The sequence below is a fragment of the Hordeum vulgare genome, chromosome 3H (genome assembly GCF_904849725.1).
Source record: "Hordeum vulgare subsp. vulgare chromosome 3H, MorexV3_pseudomolecules_assembly, whole genome shotgun sequence".
NCBI classification, from domain to species: domain Eukaryota; kingdom Viridiplantae; phylum Streptophyta; class Magnoliopsida; order Poales; family Poaceae; genus Hordeum; species Hordeum vulgare.
Window position 1 is genome coordinate 272,473,415 of NC_058520.1, and position 19,751 is coordinate 272,493,165.

General features: G+C 44.9%; 1 protein-coding gene across 4 annotated transcripts; it reads left to right on the forward strand.

Annotated features, from left to right (window-relative positions):
• Positions 1 to 1,923: 1,923 nt before the first annotated feature.
• LOC123443648 (2-oxoglutarate and iron-dependent oxygenase domain-containing protein CP2) lies at positions 1,924 to 19,450 on the forward strand. 4 transcript variants are annotated; one of them, XM_045120123.1, is made up of 9 exons: positions 1,925 to 2,407; positions 6,726 to 6,773; positions 14,962 to 15,138; positions 15,222 to 15,372; positions 15,466 to 15,552; positions 17,045 to 17,169; positions 17,515 to 17,633; positions 19,003 to 19,114; positions 19,201 to 19,450. In XM_045120123.1, the coding sequence occupies exons 1-9, from the start codon at positions 2,081 to 2,083 to the stop codon at positions 19,231 to 19,233; spliced, it is 1,179 nt and encodes a 392-aa protein (XP_044976058.1). In that variant the 5' UTR covers positions 1,925 to 2,080; the 3' UTR covers positions 19,234 to 19,450. The 4 variants fall into 4 exon arrangements, with proteins under 4 accessions (XP_044976060.1, XP_044976058.1, XP_044976059.1 ...); XM_045120124.1 differs by having other exon boundaries at positions 19,003 to 19,110; XM_045120126.1 differs by lacking the exon at positions 1,925 to 2,407 and adding an exon at positions 5,595 to 5,627.
• The last annotated feature ends 301 nt before the right edge of the window (positions 19,451 to 19,751 follow it).

Below are 19,751 nucleotides of genomic sequence, written 5' to 3' on the forward strand. Positions count from 1 at the left end.
CATGCAAAGCCACCGGTTGTCACTATGATGTTTTATAGTGCGCAATAATTTCCAAGTTTTTTCCTTCTCACCCACCTTTGGTTCCCCATATATCCTGGTAAAACGCCACTTAAAACCATCATCCCCGAGAGTGTTGTGGACATTCACCTCTACATTATTATTTTTCTCCAACTCCATATCCTTCTTCCCTTATTTTGCATTAATTTCTTCCTTACCCAGCTGCTATCTACGATTTTGAGGGACATAGATATTGCCTTTTCTCCCCCGCCTTCTCCCTTGGCAACTCATTCTTCTTCATGGGGATTGTGACCTTATCCTCTCCTCCACCTACCTTCTCTCCCTTTTGTTTCTTCCACAACAAAGCATCATTGCCCAATTTTGCATCGCCCTAGGTCCGGAACTGCCACCCCCCGAGGAACCACTAGCCCTCCTACCCACTCCTTGTTCTTTGGTGGTATAAAATGCAGATTACTTCCATAGTCTCTATTAGCTCGTGGTTTTATTTTGATGCTGCATTTCTTTTCCACATGTCCAATCACACCGCACACATAACATAAATCCGACATGAACTCATATTCGAAAGGGCACCATCAAACTTTTTTTTCTCTTCTTTTCCCTTCTTTTTATCCCCATCACTCGCCTCCATATTGTGAGAGTCTTGTTCCTCCTGTTCTTCATCTTCCTCCATGCAAAACCCCCGTTGCAAAGGCTACGAGATATCGGTTCTTACGTGGACCCCAAGAACTTGGCCAAACACAGTACCATCCTCCCCACGTCCTCTTCAGACGCCTCTCCCGCAACATCCTTATAGCTCTTCCTGCACCCATGTCCATCTTGCCCATTGAGATTTTTTTATCCTAATCCATATTGGTATGAACCTGAACTTCACCTCATTTGGGTTTTTCGTGGATCAATCTCTCGCCTGACTAGCAATTCACTGTTAAACATTCAGGGTCCTTCATCAAGTGCCTTCCTCCATCCCGATACATACATAAAAGTAAACAAGAATCTATTCTCACCCAGATGCTTGCACTGCAGATCATGCATGTGACACCAAACCCTTCCAAGTCTATTCGCCAAGATCCCGGCACCACACGTATGTTTAACATCACTTTACCAATTGCGTGTGGATCAGATGGCTTTCTTCCCGCACCTTTCTTACCTAGTTTGCCTCCTCTTTTCTCTATAATCGAAAGCGTCATCTTCTTCATCAAATCTTCAATCGCTTCTACCGCCATGCTGCAACTATCCAAATTCAGAGATCTCACGACCTGTTTGGGACTACTCCACTCCTTAAAATTCAGCTTTGCTCTAGAAAACGCAAGCCAAACGTGGTAGCTCCACGACCCGCCGTTCAGCAAAAAAAGGTAGAATCTAGGGTACAACTTCATGTTTTTTGTGAAGCTCTTTATGAGGTGCTTCAAAAATATGTAGAAGCTAGAGTTGAAAGGAAATTACCCACTACTACCACTAGTAAGTGGATATCCCTTAATTTCTCCCCACTCATCCAATTAGACATATCCTTTTCATCAATTTTTTCATTCTTGAAGTTAGAGCTAGATAAAAGTCAAACACTCTTTTAAAAGAGTTACAACTTCTGTATAAAACTGCTTCAAAGTAGATTTGATGGAGCGAAACTGAATTTTATGAAGTAGAGCAGTCCCAAAAAGGCCCTCACTATTCATGAGTAGAGATGCAATTAAGTTTTGAATAAAAAGACCACAATTTATTAAAGAAACCTAGTTTACATTAAAATAGTAGTACTACCTTCGTCTCAAAATAAATGACCCAATTTTATATTAAATAAGTAATTTAATTTTATATTAAAGTTAGTACAAAATTAAATCATTTATTTTAGGATAGAGAGATTATTATAAGAGAAAAACCGAACTAGTATTTCATTTTTCTTTCCGAAGCGTGGAGCCGAGGAGAGGACTCCAACTAAACTGCCCTTTCTCCCCGGCCCTTGACCTGGGAGTGCGTGAGAGTGAGAGACAGCAAAACCCTAATTTTCACCCAATTCGCTCCTTCCAAGCCCTAACCCTAGTACGCTCGATGTTGTAATCCCGCCGCGTTTGCCATGGCTCTAGAGGGGCCTGCGGAGCGACGGGACGAGGGCCAGCAGGGAGGGATGGCGAACGGGAATGGCGTGGCTCCGCCGCCGTCGCGCACAGCCGGCCGGCCGTCGGGCCCGGCTGCGTACTCTGACAGGCGGCTGCGCCTCAATCCGAATACGGAGCACAAGCCGCAGGACTACTCCGACGTGCGCGGCGAGTACGCGCCAGCCGTGTACAGCGCCCTGGAGCGGCACCTCCCGCCTAGCCTCCTCGAGGCCGACCGTGATGTCAAGCTGCACTTCATGCGGGACATACTCGCGCGATATTGGCCCCATGGCGAGCGAAACAAGGTCGAGCTCCCGACCCCTCTTTAGCTACTGACTTATGTGTATGGGACATACGGACATACTCTTAACAGCGGTAGACAGTGTTATTCGGCAGTGGGGCCTTGGGAAGGAGAAGTTGGCTTTGAGAGGAAGCCCGGGGTAAGAGCATCTCTAGCAGATCCCGCAAACCGCCGTCCTGCAAAATTCGTCTACGGTTTCCCGTAACCGAAATTTGCGGTACGGCAGATGCGGAGGCAGAACAGATCCCACAAACATCACCGGAGTTCTACTCGATTTTCAAACTAGTAGTTCGCACCATTTATACATCACGGGAGTTCCACATATAAACATAGTTCATATACAAGCTTAATGAACGGAAATTAAACATAGTTCATACCATGTGACATAAACATAGTTCATAAAACATACTTCTAACTTAAACTAGTTCTTAAACTACTCGTCACCGTAGTTCTACTCTTTTGCACCGGAGCCGGAGTTGCCATCACCGTCGGCAGCACGGGAGTCGGGGCTATGGAGGTGGTACTCCGTGAGGGTGCACGAGAATACCTGCGTGAGCTGGTACTCCTCGGACAGCCCTGGGAGCCGTGCCGCTGCAGCTTCGTCGTTGGCGGCCGCCACCTCCTTCGCCTCGAACCAGGCGCGCCCGGCCGCTCGGAGGTGCTGGATGGCCGGTTGAATCTGGCTGAGGTGGTGGAAGTTGCTCGTACGCATGCTAAAGAAGGTGATTAGTTAGCACGCACTCATTGGCGGAAGCATGCTAAAGAAGGTGATTAGTTAGCACGTACTCTTCTTGTACGCATTAGAAAATGACCATCACTCCACTCGAATCAACATTAGGCATATATTTTTAAGTTAAGAGGTGGACATTTGATGTAGAGGGTTGGATGGCAGGCTCCCGTATCTTGTCCATGGAAGCGTTCGGATGCTATCCGCGGACAGAGGTGCCCTAACTGCTGAACTTGCAGAGCAGAAAGCAAGCAAATGGAGTGGAAGATAGCAGTCCTGCTGATGGCATCTTTGGGTGATGGGGCAGGTAGTACTTGGTGAGGAAAAAAGATTTGCGGTTGCCAGGAGTGTCAACTGGTGAATTGGATGAAGCAAGCAAATGGAGTGGAAGATAGCAGTCCTGCTAATGGCATCTTTGGGTGATGGGGCAGGTAGTACTTGGTGAGGAAAAAAGATTTGCGGTTGCCAGGAGTGTCAACTGGTGAATTGGATGCATATTTGTCAAGGGGCACACATGAATTTGAGTAGGATGTTAGCAAGATGCAGCACATTATCCTTCAGCTTGGTTGATATCCCTATAACTTAGGTGATGGCATGCAAGATGCAGCACATTATCCTTATAGCTCACCTTGTTAGTCCAATTTATTTCTATCACCTAAGGAATATGACATAACATTGAGCTAAAAGATACCAGCCAGATATGTATATTGCTTTTCAAATTTGAAGATGGACATGAGTATATTTTCTAAAAAGACAATTTGGATTAGGAATGTTCACATAACATACTTGCATCGTACTATATTTCCATTCATAATTTTATGCAATTTCAAACACAAATCTAAATCTGGGAAAAATTGTTAATCGGATGGGAACATAACAACCATATTTGTATTCTATCAAAGGGGTAGTTAAATATTACAGGTATTCTGTATCCATTTGGCAGCCCTATGAGTGGGTACGAACATGGAGGCAGTCTAGTGGCTAGAAAACTACATGACTTGTTTTTTAGAAAGGTTATATGTGGTACGGACAATCCTTAGTTTTCTTTTGCATGCTTACCTAGACAATCCTTTGTTTTCTTTTGTATGTTATAAATTGAATTTTGCAAAGTGTTTGCTTAGCTATTGGTTTTGCTTGATTTTAAGGGAGTGAGCTTATATTAATCCAATTACCAACATGTTGATGTGATAAGGCTGTCTCTTATCTGAGTAATAGTCTCTCATCTAATGGTGGAAACTGAATTTGTTTAACGAGAATTATTGCAAACACCATTCTCATTAGCCATGAATTCTGGTGCACACATAATTTACATGCATCCGTGAATAACTTGTGGTAATTTTTGTTTGAGTTGTGTAATCTAGTGCTTTATACTTTATTTATTGTTCCATCTGTCATAAATAACCGGCATTCATACCTGGATCTAGTATGACTACTGTTCAGTTTTTACCCAGTCATTGGCACTCTTTCATGAGTCAACTACATGCGTGCTCCCGAATGCATCTACCGCATTCAAGCTTTTTAAGCTGAGTAATCTAGCTGTGTGGTGATGTGGTTTTATAACCGATTGACCAAATCTTATGAGAAATTATGTTCATGATATCAACAAGCTTCGGTACAACCGTGTGTAGTTATATACAAGACATTTTAGCTACAGCCTATTTGCTTGCTATGTGTCCCATATTCTTCCACCCAAATGGGTTAGAGGATAGGTGGAAAATCCAATAGAGTCACACATGCAACTGACCAGATATCTTATTTATTATTTCAGAAAAAATAATATCTAAACAACCTGCCGGGTATCATATAAAGGGCATGCTAGCATGACAAGCATACTCTGTAAAAGTCCTACTATATCTACCCCACACTTCCGAATACTAAGGTTGTACTATATTATCTAAGCTCTCTGCAGAATCCTAATATCCTCCATACTTTACTCAATTACCCAGTCATGTCATACATACTCCATATTCCACGGAACATATCTTGGTATACACTCCATACTCCAATTCTCCACACAACGGGGGTATATGTATTGTCATCTGAGCCCAGAAAGCAAATTTTCAATGGTATTTATTAACCTGGCCCGTATTGGCCCGCCCAGAGAAGTGAATGTAGCTTCACCACTGCACATGTCCAGCCTGATTCACGAAGAGCGATATAGAAAATCAATCTACATGCATATAGATGTATGTAAATCGAGAAGACAATGATGCATACCTTTTTTCTGTTGATGTTTTGTTGAACATCTGGTGCACGGTGCATGTTTTGATCTGGTTGGAAGAGATGAGATTGTTTGGATTGCATGCGCCATCTAGATTCAATCTTCTTTAAATACTATGTATAAGATAAGAGACAACCTAACCGGTCGGTTGAGCCAAGAAAATCGGAAGCTCAACAAACCAACAAAGAGGGTGCAAATAAATCCACCTTTTCTCCACCCATGACCCATTAAAGTAAGCTCGGATCTTGATACAATCGGATGGTGGTGGAAGTGAAGGTAACTACACCTGATAGTAGTATGTATTTTCTTTCTCTCTATATATATTATATATATTATTCCTAAAAAAATGTATATTATGATACATGTGATATATACTTATCTAGCATAACAATAAGCACAAGTACAAAAGAGAAGTAATTCAAGTCCTTACTACAATTTTAAATTTTAGTTATTGTGGACATACTACTATTTTCTTTCACTTGTCAGTTGTAACATAAGAATTTCAAAAAATTTCTAGGTTCTCTTTGATTTAGCTATTTGATTAGGTTTGGGTACTTGGGAAGATTCTGAACACTCGGGTAGCAGGAGTAGAAGTTGCAGGTAAAAATAGTGTCCTTTTAACTTGTGATATTGCTTGCATCTGCAATATCGGCATGGACTGGCAGCACAGCTAGCCATACAGCGACGGTTTTGTTTGCCAAGTCTGATATTTAATCAACTAAGCTGTAAAAATGTGGGGCTATATTTATTACTTAGCAGCAGTAGGATTTGTTATTACAGATTTAGGCAATTTAGATGGAGTTGTTGAGCTTTGTTCTTTGTACTTGGTGTTGATTCCTTTGTTGCAGGTTTTAACCTTCATCAGTGTATATACGCAACTGGATTATGAGAATGTCAAAGCAAAACAATGTAGGGAGTGTTTGGTTCCATTGCTTAGTTGGGCAGTAGCTTGGCTAGCTCATCTAGCCAGCTTTCACTTTGATAGCCTTGCTTGGTCGAGTCGTTTGGTTCTTTTGTTTTACCAGCCTTCTCGTGAAAACTATTGTCAGGAATGGGTCGTAGACTTTTTCGCGAGAAGTTCGCCGTTGGAAGCGGAGCCGATTTGGCTCTCCTAAGCAAGCAAGATTTTCCTAGCCCACCTAAGCAAGCTGGTCCAGAAAAGCTAAGATATTTTAATAGTTCCAAACACTTAACCTTGCCCATCAAGGCTATAACTACTCTTGCCAAGGATCCAAACACTCCTCCCGTTGTAGTTGAATTTAGCTTAGGCTTGCTTTCGGCATTTCAACCTTGCTTCTTGCAGGCCCAAATAGCATGTATTATGTCCTGTTACTTAGGTGAGCTTACTCATGTGATGTATTATTTTTGGTGCAGGTTCATAGGCACAAAGAATACAGGCAGAAGATAGTCCACCTCTATAAGGTTTGCAATTTAGCGTCGACTTATATTCTAAATATTATGAGATCGACAACTGCCAATCTTATTCTTGCCTGCACATGCATTTGCAATTAGAAATATCCAACATGCATGTAAGTGTACCATTTGGTTTACAATTTTTTTGAGTTGTGCGACAACAAATGTGTATGGCGCAACGTGTTTGTCTTGTACAACCTGCCATATGTGATGGCCTAGAATCGACACATCCTTTGCAAAGTTTGTTGTTTGATTTGTGCGTTGGATTAGATAGAAGCCTGGCTAGTGCGTAGGGTGTTCGATTTTCATAGATAAATAGTTGACAATCCGTCATGCCATGTGAATTTTATACTTACAATGTTCTTATCGAGCATGCCATAAATGTGGAGATCATTATAGTTAGAGGCACATGAATATGGAAGTAAATATGAGTGGAATTACATGCAACTTACAGTCATAGATGTGTAAGTTTTTCAGTGTAAGCGTTCAATTGACAATATTAGTTATCTTAGTACAATATCTCGACAAGGTGTAGCTATTAGAATCCCCCTATATGTAGATGGACACAAACAATTTCTAATTGTACTTAAGGCCTCAATTTGCTACTAATTAGAAGAGAACTGCCCAGTTAATTTGAAGAAAACTGGCTACCAACCGAGATTGCAACATGGCCAAAGAAAGGGCAACCCTAATGCAGAGTTGACACACTCCGGAGAAACCAACCTGTTGAGGCTGTCCGCTTCATTGGCATTACCTATCACTCTTGATCTGGCCACTTTGATTTTGCGATGGACAACCATCGACACACCAATCATCATGGGGAAATTTCAATGTCTTGGGGAGAAGTCCTTTGGAACAAACAATACATAATTATGGCTACCCCAACACAAGTATCATCATAGGCATGTAACACACATGGAACATGGCAATAATAATAAATACCTCCACCAAGCTTGCAAATATACATAGAAGAAATATAAGCATGGGTCATGTATAATGTAGAGCATGGGTCACAAGTGCATGTCGTATGATAGGAATGATCATGACATGCAAAATGGACATGGTAAGATGGACACAAAGTGTGAAATGAACAATACCCCGTAACCATGCAAGTGCCATGTGGATAGCTTCAAAACGAGATCAAGAACGCTCAAATCTAAGTCCAGAATCAAAAGTACGGCCAAAACGATGAAAGAGCCCACGCCAGTTTTTCTAGGGGCTGGACGTGCTGATTGGAAGATGAAAAGTCCGACTTAAGCTCGGACGAAACTATTCTCTGACTAATTGTCCGGCTCCCTTTGTCTGGTCACGGGCTGGGCGTTTGGCTAGGGTCCCGGACAGTTAGCAGAAGTCTAGTTCGCGAATTTGGGGCAACATAACTCGATTTGGGGTCTGAAAATGAAGATTCCTTGTTCAAAATTGACGGGGAAAAAGAATGGGAACGCAAAGGAAGGTAGAATGCCTTGCAAAGCATCGGATTCGTGGATCAAATACATAAAAAACTCACTACAACCACATATCACTCAAAAAATGGGTATGGCTATTTCTTTCGGGATTTTTGAATTAGATGAGAAATATCCAAAACAAGGCTAGAAAAGTGAGCAGGAGGGGGGGGGGGTCAGAGATGGATTTGGGGCATGAAGAACAGGGGACAAACCCACAAGAAAACACTAATTGGACAAGATCCGCACCAAGTAACCCAACCACAAGCCAATACAAGAGGTGTATCTTGCATCCAAGAATAACCAAGGAGAGTAAAGTAACCTAGGCCGGTTCTTCCCCAATCTGTAGGAGATGTGAGTGTCTTGAGAGATGTCTTCTCCAATCCTAGGGATGTGAAGGTCTTGATGATTCACTTGGGGAATCCTTCTCCCTTAGGAGACCTTGTTCCTCTAGAGATAAAGATGAGCAAAGCTCTCTCAAGATCTATTCATATGCTTTGCTAACCCTAGAAAGGAGGTGGGGGAAAAGTATATATAGTCCTAGGGACGAAGGGGTATGTGAGAGAGATACATGGCCAATTGGCCAGATTTGCATGCAGGCACGGGCTGGACTGTTTGGGATCACGCCGGACGTACGGGTAGGAAGCCGGACAGTCTGGTTGCTGACTCCGCCTGGTGCGGTCTTCAGGTGTAGAGCCATCCCCAGGGGTCGGATATCCAGGTTCCAGGTCGGGAATAAAGTCAAAGATCTTTGTTCGCAAGCTGAGCGGGTGTTGACCGCGAGCCTATCTGGTGGGTGTCGCACATCAGTCTTGTTGATGGCCGGCGGTTCAAGGTCGAGATTGTTAGAGTACTATTTATATAGCCATGTAGCCTTTTGTATTTATCCCATTGTATATGGGGTTTCCTGCATATTCTACACCTGTACATGTATATATATACTGGCCTACGGCCTCCTGGAAATACAAGTTGCATATTTCCCTAACATGGTATTAGAGCTAGGTCAATTTTTTACACGCCGCAACTCGTGTTAGTGATCCGCTCCCTGCTGCCACTCTCCTTCGTGATCGTCGTTCCTCTTCTTCGTCGCAGCTGGCCCTCGACGCATGCTCCTTTCCCCTGTAGGTCAACGCTAGGCTCGGCCCGCCCTCCCGCCCATGTACCCTATCGTGTATCTCGATGATTCTTCCTCGTATTCTTCCATTTTTTCCTTAGTATTATACTCGTCGTTCACGTAATGTGGATGCGTCTACTGATGTGTCGTCCTCCTTGTCTCAGCTTATGTATGGCTTGTCCGCTTCTGCCTGTTGATCGTCTTGGTTTTCCAACTGCTGGTGCAACTATTCTTGAGCCGACTTCTTATCGTGAGGTTGTGTTCATCCCGAATGGCAGTTTGTGATGCTAGAGGAGATTGCTGCTCTTGAACGCGCCGGTACGTGGGATCTTGTTTCTCTTCCTCCAGGTGTCCATCCCATCACTTGTAAGTGGGTCTACAAGGTTAAGACTAGCTCCGATGATTCTCTTGAGCGTTACAAAGCTCGTCTTGTGGCTCTTGTTCTCTATGCCAATGACATGGTCATCACCAGCAACGACTCCGAGTATATTCCTTTGTAAAGGCCCGTCTTAATGAGCAGTTTCTTATGTTTGATCTTGGACCTCTTCGCTACTTTCTTGGGATTGAAGTCACTTCTAACTGATGGTTTTTTTATATCCCAGGAAAAGTATATACCGGATCTTCTTGCTCGTGCTGCTCTTATTGATGACGACATTGTTGAGACTCCCATGGAGCTCAATGTTCACCTTCGTGATATTGATGGTGACCCCTTGTCTGATCCGAGCGTTATCATCATCTTGTTGGGAGTCTTGTCTATCTCGCTGTCACTCGTCCGAATATCTCTTATCCGGTTCATATTCTGAGTCAGTTTCTCTCGCTCCCACTTCGGTTCACTATAGTCACCTCCTTCACGTTCTCCAATATCTTCTGGGCACAACTTCAGGCTTATTCGGATGCTACGTGAGCTAGTGATCCCTCAGATCGCCCTTCACTTTCTGCTTACTGTGTTTTTGTTGGTGGTTCTCTCATTGCTTGGAAGTCGAAGAAACAGACTTTGTTGGTGGTTCTCTCATTGCTTGGAAGTCGAAGAAACAGACTGCAGTTTTCCGGTCGAGTGTAGAGGCTGGGTTGCGAGCTATGTCTCTTTTGACGGCAGAGGTGACTTGGTTACTTCAGGACTTTGGTGTTTCTGTCACTACACCTACTCTGTTATTATCTGACAGTACATGTGCTATTAGCATTGCGCGCGATCCTGTGAAGCATGAGCTAACCAAGCATATTGGTGCTGCCTTCGGAGTTATAGTTGGCGGATTTTCTGATGAAGGCCCAGACTAGAGCGCAGCATTGGCTTTTATCTCTCCAAACTCAGTGTTGTTAATCCACCATGAGTTTGAGGGGGTTCCCACCTGTACATGTATATATGCTGGCCTATGGCCTCCTGGAAATACAAGTTGAATATTTTCCTAACCGGGATCAGGTGGCCTTTATGGGAAACGGCGGTGGGCAGCAGCAGCCGGAATTGCAGCGGCGGGGAAGAGGAAGCAACGATGACCGACAAGAGATGACTGGCGGCCCGCTGGAAGATTCAAGCATGAGTTGTGCGTGCAAAAAATTTAACCTAGGGTCTAATACCATGTTAGGAAATATGTAACTTGTATTTCCTGGGGCCAACAACATTCATCATACTTTGCTATCCAAAGAGCAACTCTTCTCAAAATCTCAAATCAAAAGGTGCTGAGTTGGGCTCCCATTCTAAGGATTTTTGTGGTTCTCGGGAATCCGGTTACAGGAAAACCAGGAACGGGGACCTCTCCCCTTTTCCCGCCAAAATTAAAAGTTGCCCCTGCTACTCAGCCTTGCCTTGAGAATTGTACCAGGATGTGCCTTAGGAGTAACCCATTACCTTGTCGGTGGAATGTCCATGACATGGACATTCTTCTTAGAGGGAATTATTCAATTAGGATGGCCACGACTAAGGTAGCAACGTCCACTAGCATGCCCTGGTGGCTTTCTGTGGTATACGCCCCCCAGGAAGACAGCGACAAGATCGCCTTCCTGCAGGAGCTTCGCAACATACACACAGACTGCCCAGGGCATTGGATGTTATGCGGGGACTTCAACCTGATATTGCGCGATGAAGGTAAGAGCCGTGAAAACTTGCACCGCCGCATGATGGGCAAATTTTGCCACGTCGTCAACGACCTCACACCGAAGGAAATATATCTCAATGGTCGATGATTCACGTGGTCGAACGAACAGTCACCACCAACCCTGGTGCACTTAGACCGCGTGCTCTGCACCTTGGACCGGGAGGATGCGCATGGAAGTTGTCATCTGCGCTGCCAAGCCTCCGTCATGTCGGATCACCGCCCCCTCCTCCTCGACTACTCGCCCACGCACGCGACACACCGACGCTTCCACTTCGAGGATTATTGGCTTAGGTTGGATGGGTTTCACGACACGGTGGCCGCCGCTTGGGGCTCGGTGCATGACACAGACCCCTTCTGCCGGCTAATGCTACGGCTACAAGCCACGGCCCGCAAGTTGACGAGCTGGAGCGCCAAATCCAAAGGGAACATCCGGGACAACATGGCCATCTTCAGGGAGCTGATCTCACGCTTTGACAAAGCCCAGGAGGACCGCGTGCTCTCCCCTGTTGAAGGTTGGCTGCGCAAGCAACTTAAAGATCACCTATCTTGGGCTCTTTGGAGCGCCCCATTGCGAGGCAACGTGCAAGAATCACTTCCCTTAAAGACGGTGACGCCAACACAACGTTCTTCCATCGGCGATGCTCTTTTCGCCGACAAAAGAACCACATATTCAGCCTCACCGTGGACGGCAACGTGGTCACAGACCAGGAGGGGATGGCATAGGCAGCCTTCTCACACTTCGACGAGCTGCTCAACCCCCCCCCCCCCGCCCCCCCCCCCCCGCGACCACTCAATGGACTTGTCGCAGCTCATTGTACCATGCGACTTGACTGGCCTCGACGCACCATTCAACCACGAGAAGATTTGGGACGCTGTCAAACGCCTCCCAGCCCGAAAAAGCACCCGGACCCGACGGGTTATAGCTGAGTTCTTGCGGGCATGCTGGGACATAGTACAACAGGATTTTCTGGATGCCTTCCTGCAGCTGTTTGAGCTGCGCGACCATGGCTTCAGCAAGCTAAATCAGGCCCTCCTGACCTTGCTTCCGAAGCGTGCTGACGCCTGTTAGCTTCGCGACTACCCGCCCGATCTGCCTCATACACATTGTGGCCAAGATTTTCGCGGAAGTGATCTCGCTGCGTCTTGCCCCAAGACTTGGAGAATTGGTAAGCCGCAACTAGAATGCATTCATCCCAGGGTGGAGTCTTCATGATAACTTCGTCCTCGTCAGGCAATCGATGAAGCAGCTGCACCGGCTCGCGGCCCCGCGAGTCATGCTTAAACTGGACCTAACGCGGGCTTTCGACTCCTTATCCTGGCCCTTCTTGTTTGAAATGCTCGGCCAATATGGTTTTGGGCCTCGATTTCGGGAGTGGATCGTGATCTTACTCACCAACTCGAGCATCAGGATCATGCTCAATGGAGAGTCGGGGCCATCCATATGGCACCGATGCGGGCTACGCCAAGGTGACCTGTGTCACCGCAACTCTTCGTGCTTGCCGTGGACATCCTTGGCCGCCTCATCTGTCGCCCCCATGATTGTGGCATCCTACGACAGATGCACCCACAACGGAACATCCCGGCTATCTCACTATACGCTGATGACGTCATGCTATTCTGCCATGCCACATCGGACGACATGGAGGCCATCAAGGGCATCCTCATCCTGTTTGGCAACGCCAGCGGCCTACGAGTCAACTATGCAAAGAGCTCGGCCACCATTATGCATGGAGATCCTGACGCGACCACGATGATCACCCAAATGGGATACATGGTGGTAGAGCTTACCATCACCTACCTTGACATTCCATTGACGTTGGGACGCCCCACAACCTCTCAACTCCAGCCACTTGTCGAATAGGTGGCTGCGAAGCTGCCGACATGGAAGGCATGGCTCATGAGCAAGGCTGGAAGACTCGCATTGGTCAAATTGGTACTCAACGCTATCCCGGTTCACCAAATGCTGCCATTTGCCCCCCCCCCCCCCCCCCCCCCCCGCCCCCCCCCCACACACACACACAAAAAACTCTCAGGCAACTAGCAAAGATCCAGAGAGGCTTTCCGTGGGCCGGCCGCGCCGTGGCCAATGGCGGGCACTGCCATGTCAATTGGCGCCATGTGTGCCGCCCGATTGAGTACGATGGCCTAGGGATCCGGGACCTAGAGCGCGGCGGGCTGTCACTCCGACTACGATGGCTGTGGTACACCTGCACCGATGGAGACCGCACATGGCAAGGACTCGACCTACAATTCTCCCGCGAGGAGCGAGCACTATTCTCCGCCTCCACTTCCATGGTCATTGGAGATGGACGGACTGCCTTGTTTTGGGATGACTGCTGGCTACATGGACAATCTGTGCGCGAATTTGCACCGGCGTTATACAAATGCATACCCAAATGGTGATGCAAAACGAGAGCACTGGCGGAGGGGCTCGCCGGCAATTCATGGACGCGCGACATCCAAGGAGTCATCAGGATGCACGAGATTGGACAATATCTGCAGCTTTGGCAGGCTGTGCAACACATCGCCATCATGCACGAGCCAGACCGAATGCTATGGAGATGGACAGCAAGCGACACATACGCGACACAATCATGCTACGTCGCGACCTTCCACGGCTCCACGTGTCGCCCCTCATGGAAACTGACGTGGAAGAGCTGGGCGCCGCCTCGTGCCAGGTTCTTCAACTGGTTGTCAGGCAAGGGTCGATGTTGGACGGCGAAGCGGCTTGCTCGACGCGGCCTACCACACCACCCCCGACGCCTACTGTGCGACCAAGCCTCGGAGACTATGCAACACCTGCTTTTGGCATGCCCGTTTGCCCGACAAACTTGGCACGACATCCTGGCGTGGACATCCATACCAGCACAACCCCTCACCAGCGAACCTACACTCATAGACTAGTGGTAGAGGGCAAAGGAACAGGCACCCCCGGCACCGCGCAAAGGCCCGCAATCAATCGCCATGCTCGTCCCATGGATGATTTGAAAACATCGGAATGAATGCGCCTTCGACAATGAGCGGCCCTCAATAGACACATTAGTGGATAAGATCAGAGATGAGGCCAAGTGTTGGGCACTCGCTGGGGCACAAGGACTACGGGTTGTCCTGCCCACATCCTGGGATGTACATTGACCGGGCTCACGACCCATGTATCACCAGCCTCTTAGGAGGATTGTACTTTCCATCTTTTCAATGAAGGTTTTCACAGTTTTGGCTTGTACATTGTACATTCATAATGGTACCATGAGTGCTTCAGGCTGTCCACAAGAAATGTTTTCGGATGCCGCGTATATACACACACGTATAGGTGGTAAATATGTCGGAAACCCGTTACAATGGGGAAAAATATATAGGCTGTACATGGAACATGATATAACTCTAAAAGTACTGGCTACCATGTGCCACAGGACTCGACATGACCATTCTGTTGGATCTTTTAAAATATTTTAGATAGAAGTGTGGCTAGTAACTGGCCATGATTTTATTTTCCGGAGGACCATTTCTTTCCTGTTTGCTTGCTTGTAATTCACATTTTTGCCAACTTACAGCCACTTCATCAAGAATTATACAGCATGCATCCTGCAGCTTTCTTCTTACCAACATTCCTCGAAGCAGTAAGAACCAATACAGAAGAAAGCCTTGCAAGTATAATGACTGAACCAACTCCTGGTGTTTTTTCATTTGCTATGTTACAGCCCAAATTTTGTGACATGCTATTGGAGGAGGTATGGTAAAGTAATTAACACCCACTTTAGCTCTTATGAAGGCGTTTGCTCCAATGTGAACGCAATTATTTACACCTTTGTAGGTAGAGAACTTTGAAAAGTGGGTTCATGCAATGAAATTTAAGATAATGAGGCCAAATACAATGAATAAGTATGGTGCTGTCCTTGATGATTTTGGCCTGGAAGCTATGCTGAATCAGTTCATGGAGGAGTTCATAGCTCCAATTTCTAAAGGTTATTCGATTTATTGCTGTGCTGTATTGTTGTAATTGTTTCAGCATATCCTTCCTTCCACATTAATATTATATTCTTTGTGTCAACCTTCAGTTTTTTACCCTGAGGTTGGTGGAGGAACATTGGACTCTCATCATGCTTTTGTTGTAGAATATGGGAAAGACCGAGATGTTGAACTAGGTAAGTTACCGTTGACCATTGTTATTTCCAAGGATGCCGCCAGACTCTTTTGAAGTTCTCTGTTCTCAAATTGTGCATGTCTGGATGGGTGCCTTTTAGAGGGGTACTCATGCTGTAAAATAAGTAGGCTTACTGTCTGTGCCCCCCCCCCCCCCCCCCCCCCAACCTCTTTATATTGAGGATATCACATGAGACAACTTCTTTGAACTCATATATACACTTCTTGCAGAGCATGATTATCACGATGGTAAAACTAGAAATCAGTAGTACCTCAGCAAGATTGTATATTCTCTGTTCTCGAATTGTGCATGTCTGTATGGGTGGCTTTTAGAGGGGTACTCATGCTGTAAATTAAGTAGGGTTTCTTACTGTGTGTGTGTGTGTGTGTTTGTTGTCCCCCTTTATATTGAGGATAGCACATGAGACAACTTCTTTGAACTCATATATCTGTTCAAACAAAGTAAAGCTAGATATTAGATCTATATGTGGAAGATACTCATAGTGGCCTCTTGCTATGAAACGTGAAGGACATAGCTTATTTGGTTAATGTGGACTGATACAATCTTGCTGTGGTACTATTGATTTTTAGTTTTACCGTCGTGATAATCATGCTCTGTAAGAAGTGTATATTCGTGATGATCATGCTCTGCAAGAAGTGTATATATCCACTATAAAAATTTAAAAACGATGCTCTTAAACTGGCCAGGAGCTGTCTTGTGATTTTCTGTTTCCTGCCCATTTCGTTGTCCCTTGTCAGCTGATGATTCGTAGTGATTTGTTATGTTATGGGCATTGGCCAAATTTGTCTCAGAATAGATGCTCGTTTTCATGTCAACTCCATATTCCACACCCTAGGTGTCTCTTTTCATCTCTCTCTCTCTCTCTCTCTCTCTCTCTCTCTCTCAGCGGCGGAGCCAGCCAGCTCAAGGAGCCGGGGCAAAGTCTTTACACAGCAACGTTGCCCAGCGTTTGCCCAAGTGATTAGTAATATTAATCATGGTCCCTTTGTATTGTTTAGTGAAGAATGGCCGGAGCAGCCTGGGCAGTTGCCCCAGGTAGCCGGGAGCTAGCTCCGCCCCTGCTCTCTCTCTCTCTCCCCTCCCCCCTCCCCCCTCTCTGGCATAGGGTGTATCTGATATTCTAGAGCAAAATAAGTGTGTTGGTCCCTCTATACCCCACTATATTTCCTACATGCACCATCGAATATAACACTATCGAGGGAGTAATAATTAGGGGTGTTGGGTCACTTTCAATGTTCTCTTGGTTTATGCGCAAGAGAAAATATGCCCTGATTTTTGAAAAGGGGAGCTGTAATTACCAGAACTTTCATTCCTTTTATTTTTCTTTACTTACATTTCTTTTATCACTTCCCGTGACGCCTTCTGCAAGACAAGTCCATCTGCTTTGCCACCTCTTTAGTGCCTAGAGATACCATCTAAGCAAGTCAAATATTTGTTTCTCTGTTGTAAGCTATTAATACTCGGACTTGCAGGTTTCCATGTTGATGATTCTGAGGTCACATTAAATGTTTGCCTTGGCAAGCAATTCTCTGGCGGCGAATTGTACTTTCGTGGCATCCGTTGCGAGAATCATGTGAACTCAGAAACGCAGCACGAGGTACATGGTGTTTGGTAACTACTGTGAACCAACACAATTATTGTATTTCTTCTTTTAAGATTTATGGTTCTCATTTGTTTGTCCATGTGCCCATGCATGCCGGGTTTTGCCATCTTTGTTCATACTCATTAACTTGAATGCATTACTTCTGAACTTTTCTCGCATGGGATTTGACATCAGCTGTTGGCAAGATAGGGATGTTAAGCTGTTCACAACTGTTAAGCAGTACCTGCAAATCAATATAGTTCATACTTTGCCTTTTTTCAAAGAAATAATTATTAAGTTTAGGAGGAAGCAATACACAGTGTTTCAATCAAGTATTCCCATGCCTGATATTGGCTGCAGGAAATGTATGATTACTCTCATGTTCCTGGACGAGCTGTACTTCACCGTGGCCGTCATAGACATGGAGCTAGACCGACATCATCAGGGCTCAGAATGAATCTGCTTTTGTGGTGCAGAAGGTATTCAGTTCTCTTCTTGCAGTTTCAGTTTTGTCCCAAGATTTCTCAGCGACCTATTTTTGCAACTGGACATGTCCACTCTCTCTAGCCTTCATCGCCATAGTAAAATAATTTGCCATATATGCATTTATATACTGTGTTGTTATCATACTTCCCCACTGATGTTTTTATAATGTTCATATCTTAATGGTTTTGTGGGTTACTTATGTTTTGGATTCCTTTTTGTATTTAGCTTGTATGTGAGGTATGCAACTCTCAGTTGTTGCCAAGAGTTCATAGCCGTAAGACTTGAGCATATATTTGGTTAAAGCAATTTCATTATTAGGATCTGTGTGCTAATCTCAAGCCTCTGTAACAAGCCTAATATTGAAGTAGCAATATAATATATTCCATGGGCCCTAGCCAATATAGCTTGTACAGTAGAAGTGTTACGATAGGAGTCCTTACTGAAAAGGAAATACACAAGAGAACATACAAGACTTACAACTATCTCTCTAACACCTTCAACTGAAACTAATGTTGAGAAAGTGGTTTGACAAAAAAATCTGGAGAAGCTCCAGGGAAAGGATGAGCATAGAAGGGACATGGCTTATAAAAAATAACATACCCTGAGAAACTGACATCTGTAGGCCAACATGAACGTAAGAGTGACATTCCTTATGCTCAGAACTTTAGTGTATACAAACACTCTCAACAGACTGAGTGGGCAGCATAGTGTGCTCACAGGGTGCTACAATCACACGCATAGCACACACAATCAAAGGGCTGAAGCCTAGACTAAACAGGCGTGCTGCTACAAAGATGCTAAGAGCAGGAAAAGGCTGAATATTATTTCGGCAGTAGAAATGGCCCAAGCCCCAGTCTGAAAATGAGGTGGAATAGCAGAAGCAACCGTTAGAGCAAGAGGACGAGGACAAGGAACTGAGAAAGGGTGCCCTGCACAGAATGGCAGTGACAAAGTGGTCTACATAAGTTGTATCCTCCAGAATCAACAAGAAAAGCAGGAATAGCAATGTTTAATCATGTACGGATTAGTTCGGCAGTAGAAATGGCCCAAGCCCCAGTCTGAAAATCATGTGAGTATATATGAAGCAAAATTGAAGTAGCACCAAATTTAGATAATAAGGGACACTTATGCTTTTATGTCATTAATAAGATGTAAAACAAAATTGGTTCCGTTTTACCCTGAGGCACGCTGTATAACTGTTGCATGTCTACTGCGTATTCAGATGGTTGTTCAAATGAGAACCCAACAGCTTTGAGTGCATGCATGAAGTATTTGAACATTGCCGTTACTTTTTGTTACAATTTAATGTGATTATCAGGAGCCTGCTAAATGCACAGCTAAATTAGTGCTTCTTTGGTTCAGCTCCGTGTTCAGGGAGATGAAGAAATACCAGATGGATTTTTCTAGCTGGTGCGGTGAGTGCCAGCGTGAAAAGAGAGAAAGACAGATCCAGTGTGTCAAAGCGACCAAGTTGGTAAACCACTCGTTAGAACACTCGTACACTGGCAGCTAACGTACTGTTATTAGCTTCTAACACATTTCTGCTTTACATCCGAACAGGCATTTCTTAGGCGTGGAGGGGCAATGATTTAATTCATATTTACTGCATGTATTTTATACAATCCTGTATCATGTTATAAACATCCTTTGATCATTTGGAAAACATCTAGTGTAGTTGTTGTCCAATTTCCAGCTGGTATATTTATCAATGTCATTGCATCTTATGGAGTAAATGTAAACTTCCCTGCTGTATTGCCACATAAGCCATGGGTTATACTTTTATAGTGTTTCAGTTGTACTGGTGTATTAAGAGCATCTCCACTCCCCCCAGGGCGCCTTTTTTTGCGCCGACTTTTTTGGCAATGGGTAAAACAAATTTGAAATAGTTGGCATTTGGGGGCCGAAACCTGGGGGTGCGGTTGGAAACTCGCTTGCCCCCAGGGTGAAAAAGGTAGATGTTTTATTTGTATCATATTATAAACATCCTTGGACTTTTTTGGCTGGAGTTGTTCCAAGCATAAGTAATGCTAGAGTAACGGATCCCTTTCTATTTTTATTTTATTTTTGGAAAATTGCAAACTTTATTTATTAGAAACAATGGTTACATTGTC

Bases quoted from the DNA above. Each gene is read 5' to 3' on its own strand.
- LOC123443648 (XM_045120123.1), top strand. From the start codon at position 2,081: ATGGCTCTAGAGGGGCCTGCGGAGCGACGGGACGAGGGCCAGCAGGGA. The intron at 2,408-6,725 runs GTCGAGCTCCCG...TTTTTGGTGCAG, and splicing joins CCCATGGCGAGCGAAACAAG to GTTCATAGGCACAAAGAATA. The intron at 15,553-17,044 runs GTAAGTTACCGT...TCGGACTTGCAG, and splicing joins AGACCGAGATGTTGAACTAG to GTTTCCATGTTGATGATTCT.